Raw genomic sequence first — 20,860 nt, forward strand, 5'->3', positions numbered from 1 at the left:
ACAGATGGATGCTAGAACTTTCTGCTCCAAACAAACGCGTTTACATACTCGTGTAATTTCAGAACCAGCTCGATTTGGACAGGTTGACCAAGTAATAAAACCAGCCAATTTTCCTCTCAAAGTTAGCGCTTGTTTAGTTCGCGAAATGAAAATTTTTGTGTGTCACATCGAATGTTTGACCGGGTGTCGGAAGAGGTTTTTGGACACGAATGAAAAAACTAATTTCATAACTCGCCTGGAAACCGCGAGACGAATCTTTTGAGCCTAATTAATCTGTCATTAGCACATGTAGGTTACTGTAGTACTTATGGTTAATCATGGAATAATTAGGCTCAAAAGATTCATCTTACGATTTCCTCCATAACCGTCCAATTAGTTTTTCTTTTAATCTATATTTAATGCTCAATGCATGTGTCCAAAGATTCGATGTGATGTTTTTGGGAAAAACTTTTGAGGAACTAAACGGGCCCTTAGGTGAGTGAAAATATTTGGACTTTTAACCTCGACGACGGAGCGTCAAACTGCTAAAAGCCGAAGCAAAACGCGTTGCTCATCTGCATTGAATTGTAGTATAATAATACTGCATTTACTGGTGGTAGTACCGCGTAAATCCCCAGTACTTGCCGCATTTGACTGGCCGCGTACAAAGCCCAAGGCCCAACCACGCGGCGTCGGTGGGCCGGCGGCCTTACGGGCTACAAAAAATTAAGTGGGCCTCCGCGTGAGCGAACACTGGTTCTCTATTGGGCCGTGAGAAAGCCCAAACTAAAAGGACGCAGCATGGATTCGTGGCCTTTTGACGCCTACAATACAAGCCCAAAATATCAGCCCAGATATGAGGGGGAAATCCTCCCACCGCCGCGGCGGCAGCCAACCAAATCCGCACCAACCACACCATGCCTCTCCTCGCCCGCGCGCCACCGCCTCCACCACCGCTCCGCCACCGCGGCCGCCTCCTCCCGCGCTTCACCTCCTCCTCCAGTCCCCGCCGCCGCCGCCGCCCACGCGCCGCCCGCGTCCGCGCCTCCGGCTCCGACCCGCCGCCGCAGCAGCAGCAGCAGCAGGTCAACCTCTCCGTCCTCCGCTTCACCCTCGGTAATAACCCCCACTCCCCTCCCTCCGCCGCGGCGGCGAGCTGGTTGGTTGGTTTCCTGACGGCGATGGTGGCGCGCGCGCAGGGATTCCCGGGCTGGACGAGTCGTACCTCCCGCGGTGGATAGGCCTCGGCTTCGGCGCCCTCGTGCTCCTCAACCACCTCCTCTCCCCGTCGCCCACCCCCGCGCAGCTCGTCGGTACCCTCGTGTTCCTCTTACATTTGCAGCTATGGTATGTCCAGGCTTGATGGTTTATGTGAAATTGCAGAGGTCGGAGGCACTCGGGCTGTGCCTGGCCGCGTTCTCGGCGACTCTGCCGTACCTCGGGAGGTTCCTAGAGGTGGGGAACGAGATGGTGCCCTCATGGTGTTTGATGAAATGGTGCATTGTGTTGGTGTTGGATGTTGAGAAGGGGAAAATGAGTGATTGGTGATTTTGGTTGGTGTAGGGTGCTGGTGCTGCTGAACGTGTGCCCTTGCCTGAGGGGAGCAGGCAGGTGTTTGCCATGTCTGATAGCCTGTCAGCAGCACAGAAGGAGGACATGGCGTGGGCTTCGTACGTCCTGCTGCGGAACACAAACACCACATCTGTCGTACGTTCTTTCCGGTCATACTTGCTTGAATTTCGCTTGATGGGATGTGCAGTGCTGACCAAAATGTGATGTGTTAGCCTGTTAGGTGCTGTCATACTTGCTTGAATTTCGCTTGATGGGATGTGCTGACCAAAATGTGATGTGTTAGCCTTTTAGGTGCTCCTTTTCCAGCTTTCAAAACCAGGTGGTTGAAGTGTTTGTTTGTGGTACTTATGCTCCAGTTTCAAGCTACTAAACAGTTAATTTTAATTTCCATGGAAAAAAATAGATAGCAACCTTTCATTTGTTTTTCCATGACAAGCTTAAGACCTGGTTGTTCCAGCTTGCTGCTATATGATGCTTAGAAGAAAACATCGGTACCTAGCTTCTAGCTTACTATAGAATATAGACATGCCCTAGGATTGTGTTGCAGTGCAGTAAATGGTTGATCTTATTTCTTCTATGGGTGTACGAATTGGCAACAATACATTGTTCTGTAATTGTGTATCTAGACTCCATTTGAATGTAGGTACTGATCCTCCATCTCCACACTCCATTTCTTATGGATTGCTCTGTAATTTTCTTTCATATAAACGCTAGAGTCTAGACCCTCCATATGTTGTTTGCTTCTTATTGGCCCTGTAACCACATTGCAAGTTTGCAACAAGAAAGGTCCAAGATGACCAGATATTTTTTTTCCTTGAATAATAGAGGAGAGCTGCATATCATTTCATTAAGAAGAGAGCATACCGAAATGTTTTTGTTTTTAGAATATAGGTAACAGGACCTGGCTAGGCTTATATAGAAAGCCATATTGGCAGAGTCAGCTGGAGTTGCCAGCATACATTTGCAGCACAGGTATCTGAAGAAAGAAAAACCTCAATCACTGGTCACAGCCTGACCATGAAGTACCGAAAGGTACAACACACAACACCATGTATACACCACACCTTCCTAACAGAAGAAGTACTTGTGGTGTTAGCTAGCTTGTACTTCATCATTCCCATGATGACTGGATATATTGTCCTGTATATATGTAGTGTATGAGTTAATTTTACAATTAACTCGTGTAGACACCATCAGTTCTTAAAAGAGGTGAAGGGTTTGTTTGATGTGAAACCACATTATTGTTTTGAACATCGTTAGGGCATGTAGAATACATTTAACATCGTTAATGTTAGAGCATTCTCTAACATTAACGAAGCTAGTAGTAGTTAAAATAATTGAGCAGTTATAGGGATAGCAAAGTTTGCATGCTATGGAAATGTGAAATAGTGGATGATTTTTCCATGTATGGCAGTTTTTTAGTTCTTGTGTCAAATCTGTTTGGAGCAGTTGTAACTTTTTAACTGATCAGATGTCTTACACTCACCTTAGTTTTGATTCTTGCTAGCTCATATCAATTGGCAATCAGTTGTGCATACGAGGATATTGGGATCCGCCTGAAGATATTTCCAAATATGCCATGATTGAGTGGTTCAAAAGTCAGATGCAGGAAGCTGGAATTGTTGATTTGAGGGAGGATTTGTACTTCCCTACCTTTTCTGGTAAATGCCACTCTCTTAGGCCCTGCAGAATGCCAGAGCATATTTCTATGTTTAAGTTTTGTTCTTTTCTCCCCCTTTTCTGGCATAAGTGAGTCTCTGCAACTGTTTTCTTGTAACAAATGGCAAAGATTTGTATGTGTGGAACTGTGGGTTGATAACATTGAGATGAATGCATGAAGCATCATACCGTTTGTGCTGAAATTCAGTATGGTCGTCTGGTAGCTTTAATAGTGTTTCAGGTTGCATGTCGTATGGTTTTGTGCACATGTGAACTGTTTTATTGTGCTAAATAACTATGTGAAGTTTACTTCACATTAAGTGTATAGGAACCACATACTGATGCTATGCTGGCTGATAAAAGTCATGATTATTTTATTGCTGCCTCTAAAATGTTCATAGCATTGTTTTTTTTAATCCATATTCCACATCTTTCAGTTAATTGTGTCTTGTACTGAACTAAGAACTCTGCTTTGAACAGACACTCAGCTTGGGAAGCTTCTCCCACAGGGGATTCTTTCTGTGCTGGCACAACCAGTTCTAAACAACCCTGATCCAACTAACAGTGAAATAAAAGCTGAAGGTTTCATCCTACTGGCGTCCAATTCGAGTTACGCATACAGCGAGAAACATAGGGTTTGGATTAGAACAGTTGCGAATAAATTTCAATGTACATAATTCAGAGATACTGAAGGTATTCCTATATCTTGAAACCATGTTTTTTTTTTCTTTTTTCAGCTATATGAACTTGAAATTTTGCAATCATTTATTTTGAACACCGTTGTAGCCACCTATCCAATATTAGGCCTATGCAATAAACTATTGACAAAATGTATCCTTTAGAGCCTGTATTAGGTTCCTAGTAAATTTGACTGACTTGTACAAATCTATGGAAATTCTGATTCTGAGCAGTAGTGTAAAATAGTTTCACCAAACTTTGGTGTGTAAAGTAAAATCAACATATACAAATATATGTGATCCAAGAAGATATCTTTATGCTTCCATAGTTCCATATCCTGAGAACATCTTGTTCAGATTTTTTTGGGTAGATAATGGAAGCTTTTATTAATCAGTCAATTACATTAAGGTGATGTTGTTAAGATCTATACGTTGTTGGTAAGTTAAAATCTGAACATCCTATCTATGCATAACATGTAGTTTGTGAAAGCCTCCTGTAATGCTTCATTTGTTACAACTGTTGCGATGTGTAAATAATGTTTGGCATCGTTTGCAAGAGACAAAATTGTTCGCAACTGTTGAATGCAGCTGTCCTGTTATAGATGCAAGGAAGATTGGTTAATCAATGTGAATTACTAGAGTACCGACAAGGATGAAGATTTTTCTGGTGAAGATGGATGGACGTGTCATTAGTTAGTTGAGGTGTCAGAAGCTAACCCCATATACTGGCATGTGCAAGTAGGACATATTAATCTTTATGGAAAGCAATGCCTATTCCTGACGCTTTAAATGTCTCAAGCAATTAAATTGACTCATACTGTAAAAGGTTTGGGGAAAAGGCAATTATGATAAGCGTGTCATTTTTTCGCCTTTTCACTGACTGCTTTGTTACTCTGACAGCATTTTAGTGGCTCAAATAAAGCAGTTAAATCTTAAGTATGTTATCATCGGAATAGTACCTTTGAGTTATGTGGTATGTGATGCCTATTCTCCAAATATTCACACATTCTCATTGGATCACCTAGAATTGATCTGTTTCCATCTTGCAAGCCAGCAACAACATATGTTTATAATTGTCGTCGCAATCGAAGGATTCGATCAAGTTATTGATGACCATACCTCTTGCAGTTACAGCTAAAAGGACATAATGAACAATTTGAGGACAATCTTCAATAGGAGATGGAGACATCAGGCGCATATGGTGAATGCTTGTGCTTGTGGAGCACAGAGCTGTCGGTTGACGCCGCGGCCCAAAATTTTCCCCGGCCTTTACAATGGCGCTAACCACTCTTTGCCAGCTGAAGCTTGGTATAGTTAAGAGCAGGTGAGCCATTCTCACTGCATTATTGTCCCGTGACATGAGCTGCAGTGTTTTTCTTGTGGATCCACTTTGTGCATTCAAATCCCATGCCATGTAGCCTCAGGTGCACATGGATCTCAACAATCCTCTGTTTTGTGTAGAAGCCTGCTGCTGCGTCCCGTAATTAAGCTCAGATTGAATTATTGATCTCCTCTACCGCCAAAATGCGTACACCGGTGTTTAAATGCGTGCAGCCGGATGTAGTTGATGCAGTCTGTATTGGGTACTCTGCAGTACCCGGTTTGCCGTGTGTACAATGTCACGCTGGACATTGGTTAGGCCCTCTTTGTTTAGGCTTAGGCTTATTGGCCTAGACTTTTAAGTTAGCTTATTGGCTTATATGATTTATAAGCCGGTGGATTTAATGTCCTAAGTTTAGTGGTTGAGCCATACATCTACCTCACATAAGCAAAAAAAAGCTTCTCCAACCTAGCTTTTGGCTTAATAGTGTTAGAGTGGCTTATGGCTTCAAAAAAGACAAACGGAAAAGCTGCCTGTTTGTTTAGGCTTAGACTTTTCGACTTATAAGTTGTCTTATAAGCCTAGCCGATGGTCCTCTCCTCCCCCTTTTTTGTGAACTGCCAGCAGGTGACCTATGATAAAGAGAGGTCGATGCATCATGTCCTGTTTGCATCTCCATGACTCCATGCGTATGTACAGTTTCTGCTTCAATGCTGCAACAGATAATGATGGAAGAGGTAGTTGGAAATGTCCTGTTATTAACACGCTGATAATGATATGGTTATTGGATCGGTGAGACCTGGTTGGCTGGTTGGCTCACAAGGCTCAACTGTCAAATGCAGGTGATCTCAACGGTAACTGATCGAGTGAGCTCGCGCTGCACTGCAACTGAAAGCCTGGGGATTGTTACTGATTGGCGATGGACCTGGAGACAGAGACAGTGACATTCGCGTGCAACGTACTACTCCTGCTTAACCTCTGGAGTAGGGCATCATCAAGCATTAATCGCCTCCTTTCCAACACGTACAATTACCCCCTTGGAAATCAATCAGCTGGGGCATTCAGATGGATAAAATCAAGAATTGTTTGGCTGAGGAATTTCACGAAGAACACCAAATGTTTGTTTGGATTAGGAGAAGTACAGTACTACGCACTATGGAGACTTTGGACAGGAAAACAAGGTTCGCCTTGGAATGGACGGCACTACGGTCTACGACAAATCTGGCGTGGCACCATCTCCGATCAGCCATTTCTGAATTCAAAAAACACATAGCCATATGTCCGGGTGTTTTTAAGGTTGTGTTTGGTTCACACTGAAGTTTGAAAGTTTGGTTAAAATTGGTACGATATGATAGAAAAGTTGTGTGTATGAAAGGTTTGATGTGATGGAAAGTTGAAAGTTTGGAAAAAAAACTTTGGAACTAAACAGGGCTGTTCACGCAAAAATTGAAAGTTTGGTTGAAATTGGAACGATGTGACAGAAAAGTTGAAAATTTGTGTGTAGAAAAATTTTGATGTGATGAAAAAGTTAAAAGTTTAAAGAAAAAAATTGTAACTAAACAGTCGAACTGTTGAAGTTATCATCGGAATAGCAGCAAAAGCCTGAATTCAAAAAACCCCTCTAGTCCTTTCCACTATCCGTCTCTCTCTGACTGCAGCGGATGTCAGCCAAAAAGCCGTAAAAAAGTCCCCTGCTGGCACGCAGACGCAGCCACGCAAGCCCGGCCCAATTCAAAATGGCTGCCACCCTCAAACGGTCGGATCCCACCAGCAGCCAAAGCAGCGATCCCCACCACCCGCTCCCCCGATCCGACGGTCCAGATCTTCCCCCAGAATTCAAAACCTCGTTTGAAACGGCGGAGCACAACGCCCATCGGGGCCAATCCAGCTATTGAGTGAGTCCTCGTCTCCTCGGGAATAAATTCCGAAACTCATCCCCAACGCGAGGGCAGAGGGACCTGTCGGGCAGCGGCTACAACTACAAGAGAGGAAGAGCGAGGCTGTGAAGGAGGAGGAGGAGGACGGCCGCGTGGGGTGAGTTGGTGTAATGATTCACCAATCCTCTCTCCATAGCTGAAGCTTCTCGCTATGATGATGGCCGGCGCTTGATGGTGATTAGCGTCTCGTTGATCGCAGCAGCAGCAGCAGCAGCAGGAGGAGGAGCGGCTATTCTTCTCGGCGCGCTGGCGATCGGCGTCGCTTCGAGGAGGGGGAGAGCGGCGGCCGCCGGAGGCGGAGGAGAAGGGGAGGAGCGGATCGGAGGTAACTATAGCCAGACCTTGCCTTTTCTTCCCCCCTCGCGTAATTCTTTTTTTTGTTACTACTGTCTTTACGCCTCGCTTTCTTTCTCGCTCGTGCTCGGTTGGTACGCTTCCAAGCTAAGCATCCGCTTTCTCTCGCCTCCACCTCTCCGGCCGCCGCCTCCCTTTCTCCGCCGTGTTCACTTTACATTAGATCCTCTTTAACTTTCTTATTTTTTTTAAAAAAAAATCAACTCTCAGACTGATCGAGAGATCGATTTGAGTGAGCTCTAGTTTTGAAAACCACATATAAGAGATAGGTTTCCTTCTCTAGAGTGTTCGCCGGCGATGCCAACGCCGCCGGCAACGACACGGCACGGCGGCGGTTAATTCCGTAGCTTTGGAGGGGTAGAAAAGTCACTTCACCTCACCTCACCCCAACCCACCCACCCGCTCCCCCCAAACAGCGCCGTTACTGCGTGCGGTCCAGTTGTCTAGCGACCACCACCCAATGACACCTGGGCCCCGCACGACAGATCCCCGACTTTGGATGCCAAAAACGGCGGGGCCCCGCACCCTCGCCACCTGTGCGTAATCGAGTACTAGTCCGTTCCGATCCGTGGGCCCGATGGTGTGTGGCGCTTCGGGCTCGGTCGGTTTGCTTGATTCGGCTCATGATGCGGTCCGGCCGTGTGAGGCTGACATGGTGGGCCCCACAAACCCGGTGCGCGCGCCATGCCAAGTTGCCACGAGCCCCCACGAGCTTTTAATCCGTGCGGAAAAAAGTGGTTGGTTGACGCGAAAAGGCGCCGTGTAATCGCCAGGTCGCATGCGCGGTGGCCGCCACTGACGTGTGGGCCCTGCCCGTCCTTTTTTTCATTCTTAACCTTTTTTTCATTTACTTTCGTAGCTAAACCATGGTTAAGTTGTTAATTATACTACCAATAATCTCGAGTCAGTCAAGGTGGAGTCTTTTTGGTTCTTTTTATTTTCCTTCGATGTGCATGCGTGGTAGGTTAGGGTTCATGATAAAAATGTGTAAAAGCATCCTGGTGGAGTTATATATGGCTGCAGCTTTTGACAAGAACTCGGTTCGTTTACGATACGTTCCCCCACGCAATTATTTCGCCATGATTCTTCTGTGTTAAGAAAGGGCGAGATCTTTGGGTTAGAATACAAGAAAGTCGTGTGAAAATTGTGGGCGATTAAATCTTCCCCTTTCGCAAAGCTTGTCTTAAGCACTCATCTTTCGCTTTAAATCGCAATCTTTTCTTTCAGATCAAAGCAAATACTAGGAGAACTAGCTAGGTAGCCCGCGCAATTGCTAGCACCCATATAAAATTATATATTTTTTAATATGATTTTACTTAAAATTTATTTAATAGTTATCTCGTTGTCTTGAGATTTGAAAGATCAAATCTTATCATCCTCGTGTTTCTAATTTTATAATTTTTCTAATAGTATAAGAGTTTTAATTTCAGTTTTTCTTTAATTGTGAGAACTGCGTCGCATGGGCCAGTCTGTTTAGTTGAGATGTAACATGCAGAATCGAATGCTGTAGCTCACAACAGTATACATTAGTTTTAGTATTCAATCCACTTGTTGATTTCATCCACTTTTCCTTTCGGTTGTTCTCATTCACTCTCCACCAACCTTGCCACCATTCTGTCCAGTCAAAACTTGAATTTGTTAAACCAAGCATTGATAATTTGTCAGAAAATTCCGGGAATTTTGAATAGGACTTTTTGTACCCAGCACGTCGTTTTTATTCTTTGTCACGAGCATTTACTTCTCCGGAATTCACATTTCGATCCAGAGAAGAACATCGGGCTGGGGCACTGTAGCAGCTCATCTCAGTGGGGCGAATGGTTAGCGGTAGCTTTCCAAGATCAGATTTTTGATTCGTTTTTTAAGTAGGATTCCTTGCCCATGTCTGCTTCTAGCTTCTTCTCGGCTGATTGCTCTTTTTTCCCAGATTTGTCTGCTTCGTTCTTGGCTGAACTGAGAGTGAGCACTAATCTACTCCATACTCCGAACACTGCAGATCACGAGGTGCGGTGTTGTAGCTTCGACCGAGGAATGAGCTTGCATTGCTGTCCGGCGGCCGGCGACCCGCCGGCGCCGGCCGGGACGGCGGAGGAGCTGCTGGAGCGGGCGCGGTCGCTGGTGCCGGCGGCGCTGGACGCGGCGCGCGCGGCGACCGGCTTCGGCGGCCGGTGGAAGGTTATCGCGGCGAGGCTGGAGAGGGTGCCGCCGTGCCTGTCCGACCTGTCCAGCCACCCGTGCTTCTCCAAGAACTCGCTCTGCCGCGAGCTTCTGCAGTCGGTGGCCGCCACGCTCGCCGAGGCCGCCGAGCTCGGGGCGCGCTGCCGCGAGCCGCCGAGGGCCGGGAAGCTGCAGATGCAGAGTGACCTCGACGCGCTCGCCGGGAAGCTCGACCTGAACCTCCGGGATTGCGCGCTGCTTATCAAGACCGGTGTGCTGTCCGACGCGACCGTGCCACCGGTGGCGCCGGCGGCTGAGGCGGCGGCGCAGACGGATGTGCGGGAGCTGCTTGCGAGGCTTCAGATCGGGCACGCGGAGGCGAAGCACCGGGCGGTGGATGGGCTCCTCGACGCGCTACGCGAGGACGAGAAGAGCGTGCTGTCGGCGCTCGGCCGCGGCAACGTGGCGGCGCTGGTGCAGCTGCTGACGGCGACGGCGCCCAAGATCAGGGAGAAGGCGGCCACCGTCCTCTGCTTGCTGGCCGAGTCCGGCAGCTGCGAGTGCTTGCTGGTGTCGGAGGGCGCGCTGCCGCCGCTCATCCGGCTGGTCGAGTCCGGCAGCCTGGTCGGCCGGGAGAAGGCCGTGATCACGCTGCAGCGGCTGTCCATGTCGCCCGACATTGCCCGCGCCATCGTCGGCCACAGCGGCGTCCGCCCGCTGATCGACATCTGCCAGACCGGGGACTCCATCTCGCAGTCCGCGGCGGCCGGCGCGCTCAAGAACCTCTCCGCGGTGCCCGAGGTGCGCCAAGCGCTGGCGGAGGAAGGGATCGTGCGCGTCATGGTCAACCTGCTCGACTGCGGCGTCGTGCTCGGCTGCAAGGAGTACGCCGCGGAGTGCCTCCAGAGCCTCACGTCGAGCAACGACGGCCTCCGCCGCGCCGTCGTGTCCGAGGGCGGCCTCCGCAGCCTGCTCGCCTACCTCGACGGCCCGCTGCCGCAGGAGTCCGCCGTGGGCGCGCTCCGCAACCTGGTGAGCAGCGCCATCTCGCCGGACAGCCTGGTGTCGCTGGGCGTGCTCCCCCGCCTCGTCCACGTGCTCCGCGAGGGCTCCGTGGGCGCGCAGCAGGCGGCCGCGGCGGCGATCTGCAGGGTGTCGAGCTCGTCGGAGATGAAGCGCCTGGTCGGCGAGCACGGGTGCATGCCGCTGCTGGTGCGGCTGCTGGAGGCGAAGTCGAACGGCGCGCGCGAGGTGGCGGCGCAGGCGGTGGCGAGCCTGATGAGCTGCCTGGCGAACGCCAGGGACATCAAGAAGGACGAGAAGAGCGTCCCCAACCTGGTGCAGCTGCTGGAGCCGAGCCCCCAGAACACGGCCAAGAAGTACGCCATCTCCTGCCTCCTCACGCTGTCGGCGAGCAAGCGCTGCAAGAAGCTGATGATCTCGCACGGCGCCATTGGCTACCTCAAGAAGCTCTCCGAGATGGACGTCGCCGGCGCCAAGAAGCTGCTCGAGAAGCTTGAGCGAGGCAAGCTGCGCAACCTCTTCAGTAGGAAGTAAAAACCGAAGCGAACGACCACCAGTAGCAGTAAGCTAGTAGCCTTCCTTTTTGCCGTAAACTGTATAAAAATCCCGTGCTGTTTTTCATAGCCTCTATGAAGTGTAAGTGGGGTGCAGAGAGCATCGGCGTTTATCTGATCTGGACATAAACCCGTTGTAATATCGTCGCCGTCTAATTCCGCTGTGTATGGAACTCTGAATCATTGCAGTTTCCGTGTCAGTGCTAATAATCATTTGCAATGTTCAGACATAATCATTTGCACTGTCTTTGCAGTTACATGACCACATTGTCAGTGTTCATAGCACAGAAACACCCAAGCTCTTGTAAGCAGATTGCATGGTTGAAGTACTGCTACTAATCACTGTCAATGGCTGCAGGTATCTTGTTATAAGCAGATTGCTGGGTGATTATTTCAGAGTAATTGGGGCATGATTTGGACAAGTCTCAAGCAGGTGACCGCACCGCACGCACGCGCCAATGATCAGTGTACTGGAGTACTGGTGAATGGGTGATGATTGTGCAGGTAAACGGGCGTAATCCGCGAGTGTTACGCGGCTGGTGATCGGTCCCCTTCGCCTTTTGCTACAGGTGACGGGCGATCAAGTGATCAACACATGCGTTGTTGATCCGGGAAAAGGGGTTTGCTTGGCCCAGCGAGAAGACAGATGAGCGAGTGATGGCTGGTGATTGAGCACCGCTGCGTGCGTCGATTCCGAATGCTTGTCTCATCTGCCACGGCAGTAAAAGCCAAAGGTAAATATACCTCATATAATAACCAGAGATGTGATATATTAGTACTATCATAAATTTGTTTTTCACAATCCCACGTATATCAATATAAAACCAAAAAGACTTAGAATATTCATACTCTATCAAAATCTCAATGCAATTATTCATCACTTTGTATACTCTCAATACAATGATTTTCTACTTTCACAAACTCCGATACAATAATTACTCTAAAAATAATCTTATTTTGGAACAAATGAAATGAGCTTAAAAATAAATTTATCATGGGACAAGGAAGTAACATTTAGGTAATATTTTTTTAGATGATTTATTGAAAGAATTTTTGAAAAGGCACTATTTTGTCCTAAAAAAGGTCAATTCTAACTATAAACCTGAACATACATGTATCCAGGTTAGCTAAGATTGGATTTTTTTTATAGGGCGGTTTGGTACACTGCAAGATGTAAAAGAAAGATTTGCAATGTGATCGAGTGTAGTAAACGTATAAAAGAGGATAATATGATATATTCCCTCTGTTCTTAAAATATAACAATTTTTAATATTTTAAGTTTGTCCCAAATAAAACCTCTTCACTGTTCCATTCTTAACCAGTCACAGTTTTCACAATTAAAATTCTCCATCACTCTTCTCTCCTCAACCATCATAAACTTATTCTATTTAATTTCACGTATTTTCTTAATTAATATTTGTATCCTTACCTAAAACTCCTTACATTTTAAGAGAGAGGTGATATTATGTACTTCCTTTATTTCAAAATAAACAAACTATATAGGATATGCCATATTTTTATTATTATTATGAATGTTTCAGGGACCACCTATACATTTGTCGACAAATTTTTTTCTAAAAATTTGACAGATATAATTATAGTACAATCGTAGTGTAATTACACTGTAACTTGCATGTAACTACAGTGTAACTTGTATATAAGTTTCACGTAATTTTGAATCGTTAGATCTATTACAATATTTGTTCTAGTGAGGAAGAAAAAAAATCACAACACACACATATGTGAAAGGATTTGTTCCCATGACCTCCATTTTACCGAAATAACATGTTACGGAGAGATTTTTGATAGTTACATACAAGTTACATTATAGTTACAGTGTAATTACATGCAAGTTGTAATGTAATTATACTACGATTGTACTGTAATTACATCCGTCAAATTTTTGGAAGAAAATTTGTCGACAAATATATAGCAAAATTGTTTCACAAGAACTACCACACGTGCCGTTCCATCGAAGCCTTTTTAGCATCTGAACTAACCCACTACGAAATTTCAGGGCCCAAAGGCCAGCAAACCGCGGGGAGATCTCGTGGGCTAGAAGACCGTAGCTTTATCCGGCCCATTCCAGAAAAGCCCTGCAATACGACGTACGCAGGTCTCCGTGCCGGTGTCTGTCCTCCCGCGACGGCGGAGACGTCCGGCCGCCGCCGGCGACCGAAGCTTCACCGTTTTCCATCCTAACCCACCGGTAAATCGATGCCCTTTTCCTTTTTCATTCTACCACCCAGGTTGCTTGCCCGTTTGAAAGGGCTGAATAGATGAATGGATGATACATTTTCTGAATTTGTTACAATATTTTAGAGTATAAAAGCATGAATTAATACAAGTTTAAAAGGTTATCTTAGAACAACATATTACAAACAATATATATATATATATATATATATATATATATATATATATATATATATATATATATATATATATATATATATATATATATATATATATATATATATATATATATATATATAAAATAAACGCACAATAACCTATAATCGGCGTAATGAACTAAGTTGAGGACCATGCAGAACATGAGAAAGAAGAGGTCCCAAGGGGGGACGGTAATCTTAATGAGATAATCCATTAGATGCCACTGAGTTTGTTATGAGTCTACGATTTACCATTGATTTTGTCACGTTCTATCACATGCCATCGACTTTTGCTTAGCCTCTATGATTTACCATCGTCGTCCGGTTATTCTCCGTTAGTACGGTACACTTTCGTCCAAATGACCAAAATACCCCTGAAACAAAAACTTTCAAATTTTGGATAAAAATTCTGAAATGTCAGACTTTAAGTTTTTGGCCAAATGTTGAATATTTACAATCTTATGTTTATGATATGGTATTTTGGAATTTTTGTCCATATTTTGGAAGTTTTTAGCTCAGGGTATTTTGGTCATTTGGATAAAATTGTACAGTACTAACGTAGACTAACCGGACGGCGATGGTAAATCATAGGGGTTAAATAAAAGTCGATGGCATATTATAGAACGCGATAAAGTCAGTAGCAAATCGTAGAGCTGTGACAAACTCAGTGGCATATAATGGATTGTCTCTGTAATCTCCGAACCCCATGACGGCTTGACCTATTTGATTTTGAACTGTTTTCTTTGGCAGTGCGCGAATGATTCTATTGTTTGCATCACTGTTTACACTGAGCGCATAATGGGAGAGTTGCAGCTTTTTTTTAAGTGAAAGTGCTGTTACAGTATCACTAGCCGTTTGCACAGTACTCCTCCTATACTTTTTTTTTTTTTGAAAACTTTTGTTCCTGTTCTTGGGCCAGATAAGCCCATGCATTGAACATGGATGTGCAACTAGTGACATAGGAGTATCGGATATGGAGTATTTATATAATAGATGTGCATTTTACACATGGATGTTTATGTCAACATCTAATCTCACTAACTATTCTGATCATGTAGACCTAGCAGCTACAACATGTAAAACGAGTTGATTCTAAATCGAAATTAAGTAGTAACTCGAACTTTGTGAAGTCATTTGGTCAATTTTAAGAGGTTTGACAAGTGTCAGTACAGGCGTACAGAATCTGTTAAGCTCAGCAGCGGAAGTCTACCAACCGAGGATTTGATGCCAACGAGGCAATGAGCTGTATAGAAGTGCAAATGGCAACCATTAACTTTGGTTTCATGACACCAAAATTGGGTTTTTTGAACTGTACCTTTGTTCATTCTTCTCATCCAACTTTCCTGCGAATTTATTTATTTTTCATTTTCGAAATGCAAACTGTTTCTTGGATAAGCTGACAGGAGTCACAGGACCTTATATTCTTGCCCATCACACCGAATCAGGTATGTGCCTCTTGCTAAACCGGTGATGGCGACCATATGAGGTAGACTGGCGATTTTATTGATAATCTCTCCTACCTGCAATGGTTACCTGTTTCTTGCATTGCAACTTTGCAACTGATAGTATCATGTATGGTAGTGTGGCAACTTGCATGATAGAGTGATTTTTACTGTGTTTGAGGAGTAACCAATAATTTTTTTTATTAATTTGTGGCTCCTCATCTCTACTCTAAAGAGAGAATATTATCCAAACAAATCTGCAAAGATGGTAATCTGCTATATGCGACTAATCGTTTTGTGTGGACCTAAATGATAGCAACATCTATCTCTTTTCTGTTGTTGTGGGGCAAGGTGTACGTTCTGCCAAAAGTATGAAGGAGACATGATATCGCTTGAAAAAGGATAAAAAGCAACTGAATATTTCAGTACAACGCTCTGTTTTATAACCAGCCGGACTCAGCCTTTTTCACTCTCAGTATTGTCACTGTAATAAGTTTATTATATGATTCAGCCGAATATTTCCTCCTGAATTTTTTCTTTCCTTCTCCCTGGAGCGTGTGGCTCATCCACTACGTATAAGGTGACAAAGAAAACAATATCATGCTGAAAATTCTATCATGTATTGGAGAGGCATATTAGCATATACTACATATCAGAAGCAAAGTTCAGGAAATTCTGTCAGATGCAGCCTGAAATTTTATCTCTCTCATAACACCAATATATACAACTTTCAGCAAGTTCTGAAGTAAGTCTACTACATCTCAAAGTCTCAAACTACTATACTGTTCTTATTGTACAAAAAAGGAAGGATGAACAGCCGAATAGTCAAAAGAGAGAACAATTTTCACGAACAGACGAGTTCTTCAGAACAGTTAAGAATCAGTTCAGCTCTGCAGGAGTACCTGCTGCCTCCAGAACAGTTAAGAATCAGTTCAGCTCTGCAGGGAGTACCTGCTGCCTCCAAGTCCTTCACAGCATCAGGGCCATGGAGTTGAAGCTGGAGAAGCGGCTGAGCATGTCGGCGGAGGTGAAGCTCGGGTGGGTGATGCTCCGGTGGAACTCCTGGAGCCTCTTGAGGAAGAGGACGATCCGCCGGCAAGGCACGAAGACGAGGGTCAGTGGGATGAGCAGTATGCCTAGCTCCATCACCGGCATGGCCACAGCCTTCACTGGTCGATGGCTCTATTCAACTCTTTGGAGTGTGGTGTGCTTCTCTCTCTTGGTAGTGATGTGGTGTGCCTCAAGTTGTTTATATAGAGGAAAGTGTTGCCATTGCCACCCACCATGAACTTGTTTGGACATTACTTTCGGTTGTGGGGAGCTGAACATTATGATATTTTTATTCCTTGTCATGTATACTGCCTTTATCCCACATGGATTTACTATTTCCTCTGTTCGTAAATACAAGGAATGCACCTAGAAATGCTTATATTTATAGATTGAGTTAGTAGGATCATAAATTATGAGGAATTTTACAGTTTTTAAAAAGTACCTTGAGGTATCTAAATTTTACACTAAAATTTTAATATCTTGAGGTACTTAATAGAGGTACCAAATTTTACACTTAAAAAATATGGTACCTCTGGTCCTATAGTACTTCCTCAAGAATGGTAAAAATTACTCATAGCCTATAGCGCAACTATAACTCTAACACTTCAACGTTGTTAGAATCAAATTGAAAGGTTCGAATTGGCTCATGAATCATATAGGTAGTTATCTATACCACTTAAAATGTTAGTAGTGGTGGTGTCTGTTTTCACACCTATCACTGATATTTGGGCCCCACAATATATACTATCACACCAACTTTCAATGAGTACTCCCCTGTTTAACTGTTAGCTCTCCCCAAATTTTAAAACCACCTTACTTATTCAATAAGAAAAAACATAGTACTATTTGAACTAAATGAGTACTTATTCATTGATTTAATAAGCTAGAGACTTTTTTTTCGGTTACAACGCACAAGCTCTTGGCTAGTATATATAGACAAAATCTCTTATTTTTTGGAGGGGGACATTAGTAATTTAGGTTCCTGCAATTACGGATTAATCATTTTCTCTGCTACTGTTAAAGCGGAGTCGTTGTTGTCCTCCTCTCCCTAAAAGAACACCATGCTGAAAAAACAACCCACCCAAAAAGCAATGTATTTGTACGAAAATCAACATGCTACTTGCCAGAAAAACTGAATAGATAAAACTAAATCCTATAATACTATTCGTCTTTATTTCTTTCAATTTCATTGTAAAGTACGTGCATAGCACTAATATCAGGAAAGTATGGAGGAGTAGTACTAATTGTAAACTATCCATATGGATTTTTTTGGATAATGGAAATGGATTACATCTCCGGCTTCTGTCATAAGACACACAACCATAAGTTTAATAGTAATAAAAAGGTAAGATAAAAGTAAATCAAATGAGAAATAAGGTGATGGGACAAATCCCCAACTCCCATTTATTATTGACTAGCGTTAAACCATATAAAATATTTTAGCTAGCAATTCTTATGGAACTACGTCACCTATAGTAGAATAAGAGACCCTTGGCTACCGATTCTAAAAGTGTAGCACCATTACACATAGTATCATAGTATCATGCTCTATCCATATGAATTTATCCTACGGTATGTTCATTACATGATGGACTCGTCAGTGAGCATCTAGCTAGTCACTAGTCAGTTGAGATGTACATTCAGAAAGGTACATGTCGATATTTTGCGAATCATCTGACCTAACAGTTGTCCCTAATCATGCTTATATTAACATGACGAGCTAGCCTGTCAGTCTTCCCTAGAAATGATATAAAGTCAGAAATTAGTAGGCAGTGTTTTGTCCACAGCTAGCTTTATAGCTTTTCACCGTTACTAGTAGTATTGTCTTTTCTGTTCGCCGTAGCCATTCAGACATTCAATGATGTTATTATACCTTCTCATTTTGTTCAGACTCACTGTCTTTCTTTTGTGTTTGCCTTGGGTGAAGTTGTTAGTTCTAGAAGTATTCTTGCATAAAAACCGTTGTAGCACTAACTGTGCTGCCAACAGATTGTGACTGCTTTTGTATCTTATTTATCACAGTTACCAGCCAACAGATTGTGATTGGATCAATACAAGCAAATACAGTCACATTCTGATCTCTCTATTCATTGGTTCTTCTTCAGATTACAGCTCCACTTTGCTGCGGTTCGGTTAAGAGTAGTAGTTTGTTTTTATAACTGTGTTTTTGGGTTGCACCTAAAGCTAAAATCTTCCATGTTCCAAGTTTTTTTTTTCGATTACTCAAAAGATGCACGCGCACACACATACCACAGCACCTACTAGTGAGCCTACACATGCTCAAAGACATACTAGAAATAAAAACGGAGCGGATACGGACGAATAATACTCATACCATATTTGTTATCACTTTTTTTTACCGGATATGAAAACGAATACGAATACGGATAGCTCGAATACGGAAATAAATACGGATTATCTCGAATACGAATAAAAATCGAATATGATCAGACATAAATACGGAAACAAATTTTTCTCAGAGTACGAAAACCAACTCAACTTCTAATAGAAACAAATATCAACTTATATAATTAGCTCATTTTATATAAAATGAAGTATAATTTATAAATATTTTTAAAAATTTAAATAATATTAATAGTATGGACTAGTGTTAAGAGATAAACTACTATTAAAATCTATAAAGTCATATTGAAGGTTATAGAGTTAGAAAGAAATGGGATATGTCTTATGGCTTCTGCGGATATCTGAATAGCACTGTTCACCGGATATCCGAATTATTATCCGTATCTGACGGAAACCCCGATACCATATCCGGGAGAAAATATCCGTATTCGTATCCATATCCGAAAGGTATCCGTATCATTTTTTGTTCGGAGCGGACGGAAACTATCCATTCCGTTTTCATCCCTAGAGACGACGATTAATCTTTTCAGGTATACGCAAGGAGCCTTTTTTTTTAATTAAGAGGAGTAAAAAGTTTGTACAACGAAACCAAAGAGCAGCAGAAGACAGGAGAACTGGAAGGGGGGGACTAAAGCCTAATCTCGCGAAGAAAGACTGTGACCTAAAAGCTCCTAGCAACTAGAGGCGAAACACCGGTACAGCAGCGTTGGCTAACCGCCACAACGCCGCCTTGTCGACCATTCCTCTGGCTACCTCCACCCAACTTTTGTGCTGCTGATTGAAGACTCGATTGTTTCGTTCTTTCCAAATAAACCAACGATTAATTACTGCATTAACTTAATTTCTATTGAAAGCCCTTTTGTGTGTACTGTGCAGTAGCCACATACCACTTTTGTTTATGTACCTTTTCCCTTTTTCTTTGCGTGTGTGACACTTAATTTGTTAAATGCTATTAGTTGGAAAAGCCTGTCCAATATTAGCCAAAGCATATGTCTCTTTCTGCACATTCTGATCCACCTAAATCTGGATTTGCACCTCTAACGATCTCATCGATTGTTCTCTCCATCTTACATGCCTACATCACATCACACAGTATCATACAAAGCTTGGCGCATCATTTCGGTTACAGACGATCAAGCGTGAGGAATCATTTGCAGATCTGGAGGTGGCGATAACGTAATCCCTTTTCTGAAGCTTCTGTTGCTGAAACACCAACTCTTGTACCGATCTGGAAGCTGCATGCATCTGGCATTCATCCTACGATCTCCATGCCCATCGATCTTGGAAGATAGTGTGACATCTGACGCCGATATATGCTAATATGCATATGCCTCTACTCCAATTTTGCCCCGGCAATGATGCGGCTACCTGTGACCGTTTCAGTCTTGTTACCTGATGGATTCATGTGAGAAAAGAAAAGTTTTGCGAGAAACGCCCAGGGATCTTCCGGCTTGCTTCACAAGGTGGTGGGCTAAATAACCTGGGTTCGAAACATCACTCTTTCTAATTATTTGATACGGATTTGCTATCCTACTGTCGACAGTTTTTAGGGGTGAAAACTGTCGAATTTTTAACCGTACGATATGCTTTGAGATTTGTGCTGTGAAGGAAAAAATGGAAAAAAAAATTAACCGTACGATATGCTTTGAGATTTGTGCTGTGAGGGAAAAAATGGAAAAAAAAGTTTTTAGGGGTGAAAACTGTCGAATTTTTAACTGTACGATATGCTTTGAGATTTGTGCTGTGAAGGAAAAAATGGAAAAATAAATTAACCGTACGATATACTTTGAGATTTGTGCTGTGAAGGAAAAATGATTTGTGTTGTGAAGGAAAAAATGGAAAAATAAATTAACCGTACGATATACTTTGAGATTTGTGCTGTGAAGGAAAAATGGAAAAAAAACCTGATGCTTGTGGCCAGGATTGAACCAGAGACCTGCAGCTTGCATGCTCGTTCAACTAACCAATTGCTCCATCCAATTTTTCAGAGTTATATATGAGTTACATATTACTTATATTGTAGTTACATAGTAGTTACAATTACAATTGAAAGTTTTTCATTAAAAAAATGTCGAATGTTGTATAGCTACTCCCTATTTGATATTAGGTCATTCTCTAATATTCACGTCTTTTTAAAGAAAAGTTTTGCAGCTGAAAACTACTGTCAGCAATGTGACCAAGGCACCAAACCGTGATGAATTTTCGTTGGAAGTCGGTGAGTGATGTTAGTGTGAAGTGTGCGTGAAGTCACAGTGATGAGTGGGTGAGTGATTGGTTAATACATAGCCTTATAGGAAGCCATGTTAGGGTGATGGTATCCGGGGGCAACGAACGTCCTCCTGTCTGGTGACACAGTGTACTGATCAGGAGTGAGCGCGCAT

The 20,860-nt window shown here is 43.5% G+C and overlaps 2 protein-coding genes across 12 annotated transcripts; both read left to right on the forward strand.

The window, feature by feature from the left end:
* Window positions 1-865: 865 nt before the first annotated feature.
* LOC4349151 (protein COFACTOR ASSEMBLY OF COMPLEX C SUBUNIT B CCB2, chloroplastic) lies at window positions 866-6,634 on the forward strand. 5 transcript variants are annotated; one of them, XR_010736973.1, is made up of 8 exons: window positions 866-1,095; window positions 1,179-1,288; window positions 1,363-1,434; window positions 1,543-1,686; window positions 3,059-3,212; window positions 3,691-3,903; window positions 5,016-5,945; window positions 6,051-6,634. XR_010736973.1 is itself a non-coding variant. In XM_066304693.1 (7 exons), exons 1-6 carry the CDS (start codon window positions 897-899, stop codon window positions 3,885-3,887), a joined length of 876 nt encoding a protein of 291 aa, XP_066160790.1. In that variant the 5' UTR covers window positions 866-896; the 3' UTR covers window positions 3,888-3,903; window positions 4,476-4,826. The 5 variants fall into 5 exon arrangements, 3 of the variants coding, with proteins under 3 accessions (XP_066160790.1, XP_066160791.1, XP_015614665.1); XR_010736974.1 differs by having other exon boundaries at window positions 5,016-5,211; XM_066304693.1 differs by lacking the exons at window positions 5,016-5,945; window positions 6,051-6,634 and adding an exon at window positions 4,476-4,826.
* Window positions 6,635-7,158: 524 nt separating this feature from the next.
* Window positions 7,159-11,430, forward strand: LOC9268059 (protein ARABIDILLO 2). 7 transcript variants are annotated; one of them, XM_026020749.2, is made up of 3 exons: window positions 7,159-7,252; window positions 7,345-7,470; window positions 9,493-11,430. In XM_026020749.2, the coding sequence occupies exon 3, from the start codon at window positions 9,528-9,530 to the stop codon at window positions 11,208-11,210; it is 1,683 nt and encodes a 560-aa protein (XP_025876534.1). In that variant the 5' UTR covers window positions 7,159-7,252; window positions 7,345-7,470; window positions 9,493-9,527; the 3' UTR covers window positions 11,211-11,430. The 7 variants fall into 7 exon arrangements, with proteins under 7 accessions (XP_025876534.1, XP_015614662.1, XP_015614663.1 ...); XM_015759176.3 differs by having other exon boundaries at window positions 7,159-7,242; XM_015759177.3 differs by having other exon boundaries at window positions 7,159-7,242; window positions 7,348-7,470.
* The last annotated feature ends 9,430 nt before the right edge of the window (window positions 11,431-20,860 follow it).

The sequence above is a fragment of the Oryza sativa genome, chromosome 10 (assembly GCF_034140825.1).
Source record: "Oryza sativa Japonica Group chromosome 10, ASM3414082v1".
In the NCBI taxonomy this organism is placed as follows: domain Eukaryota; kingdom Viridiplantae; phylum Streptophyta; class Magnoliopsida; order Poales; family Poaceae; genus Oryza; species Oryza sativa.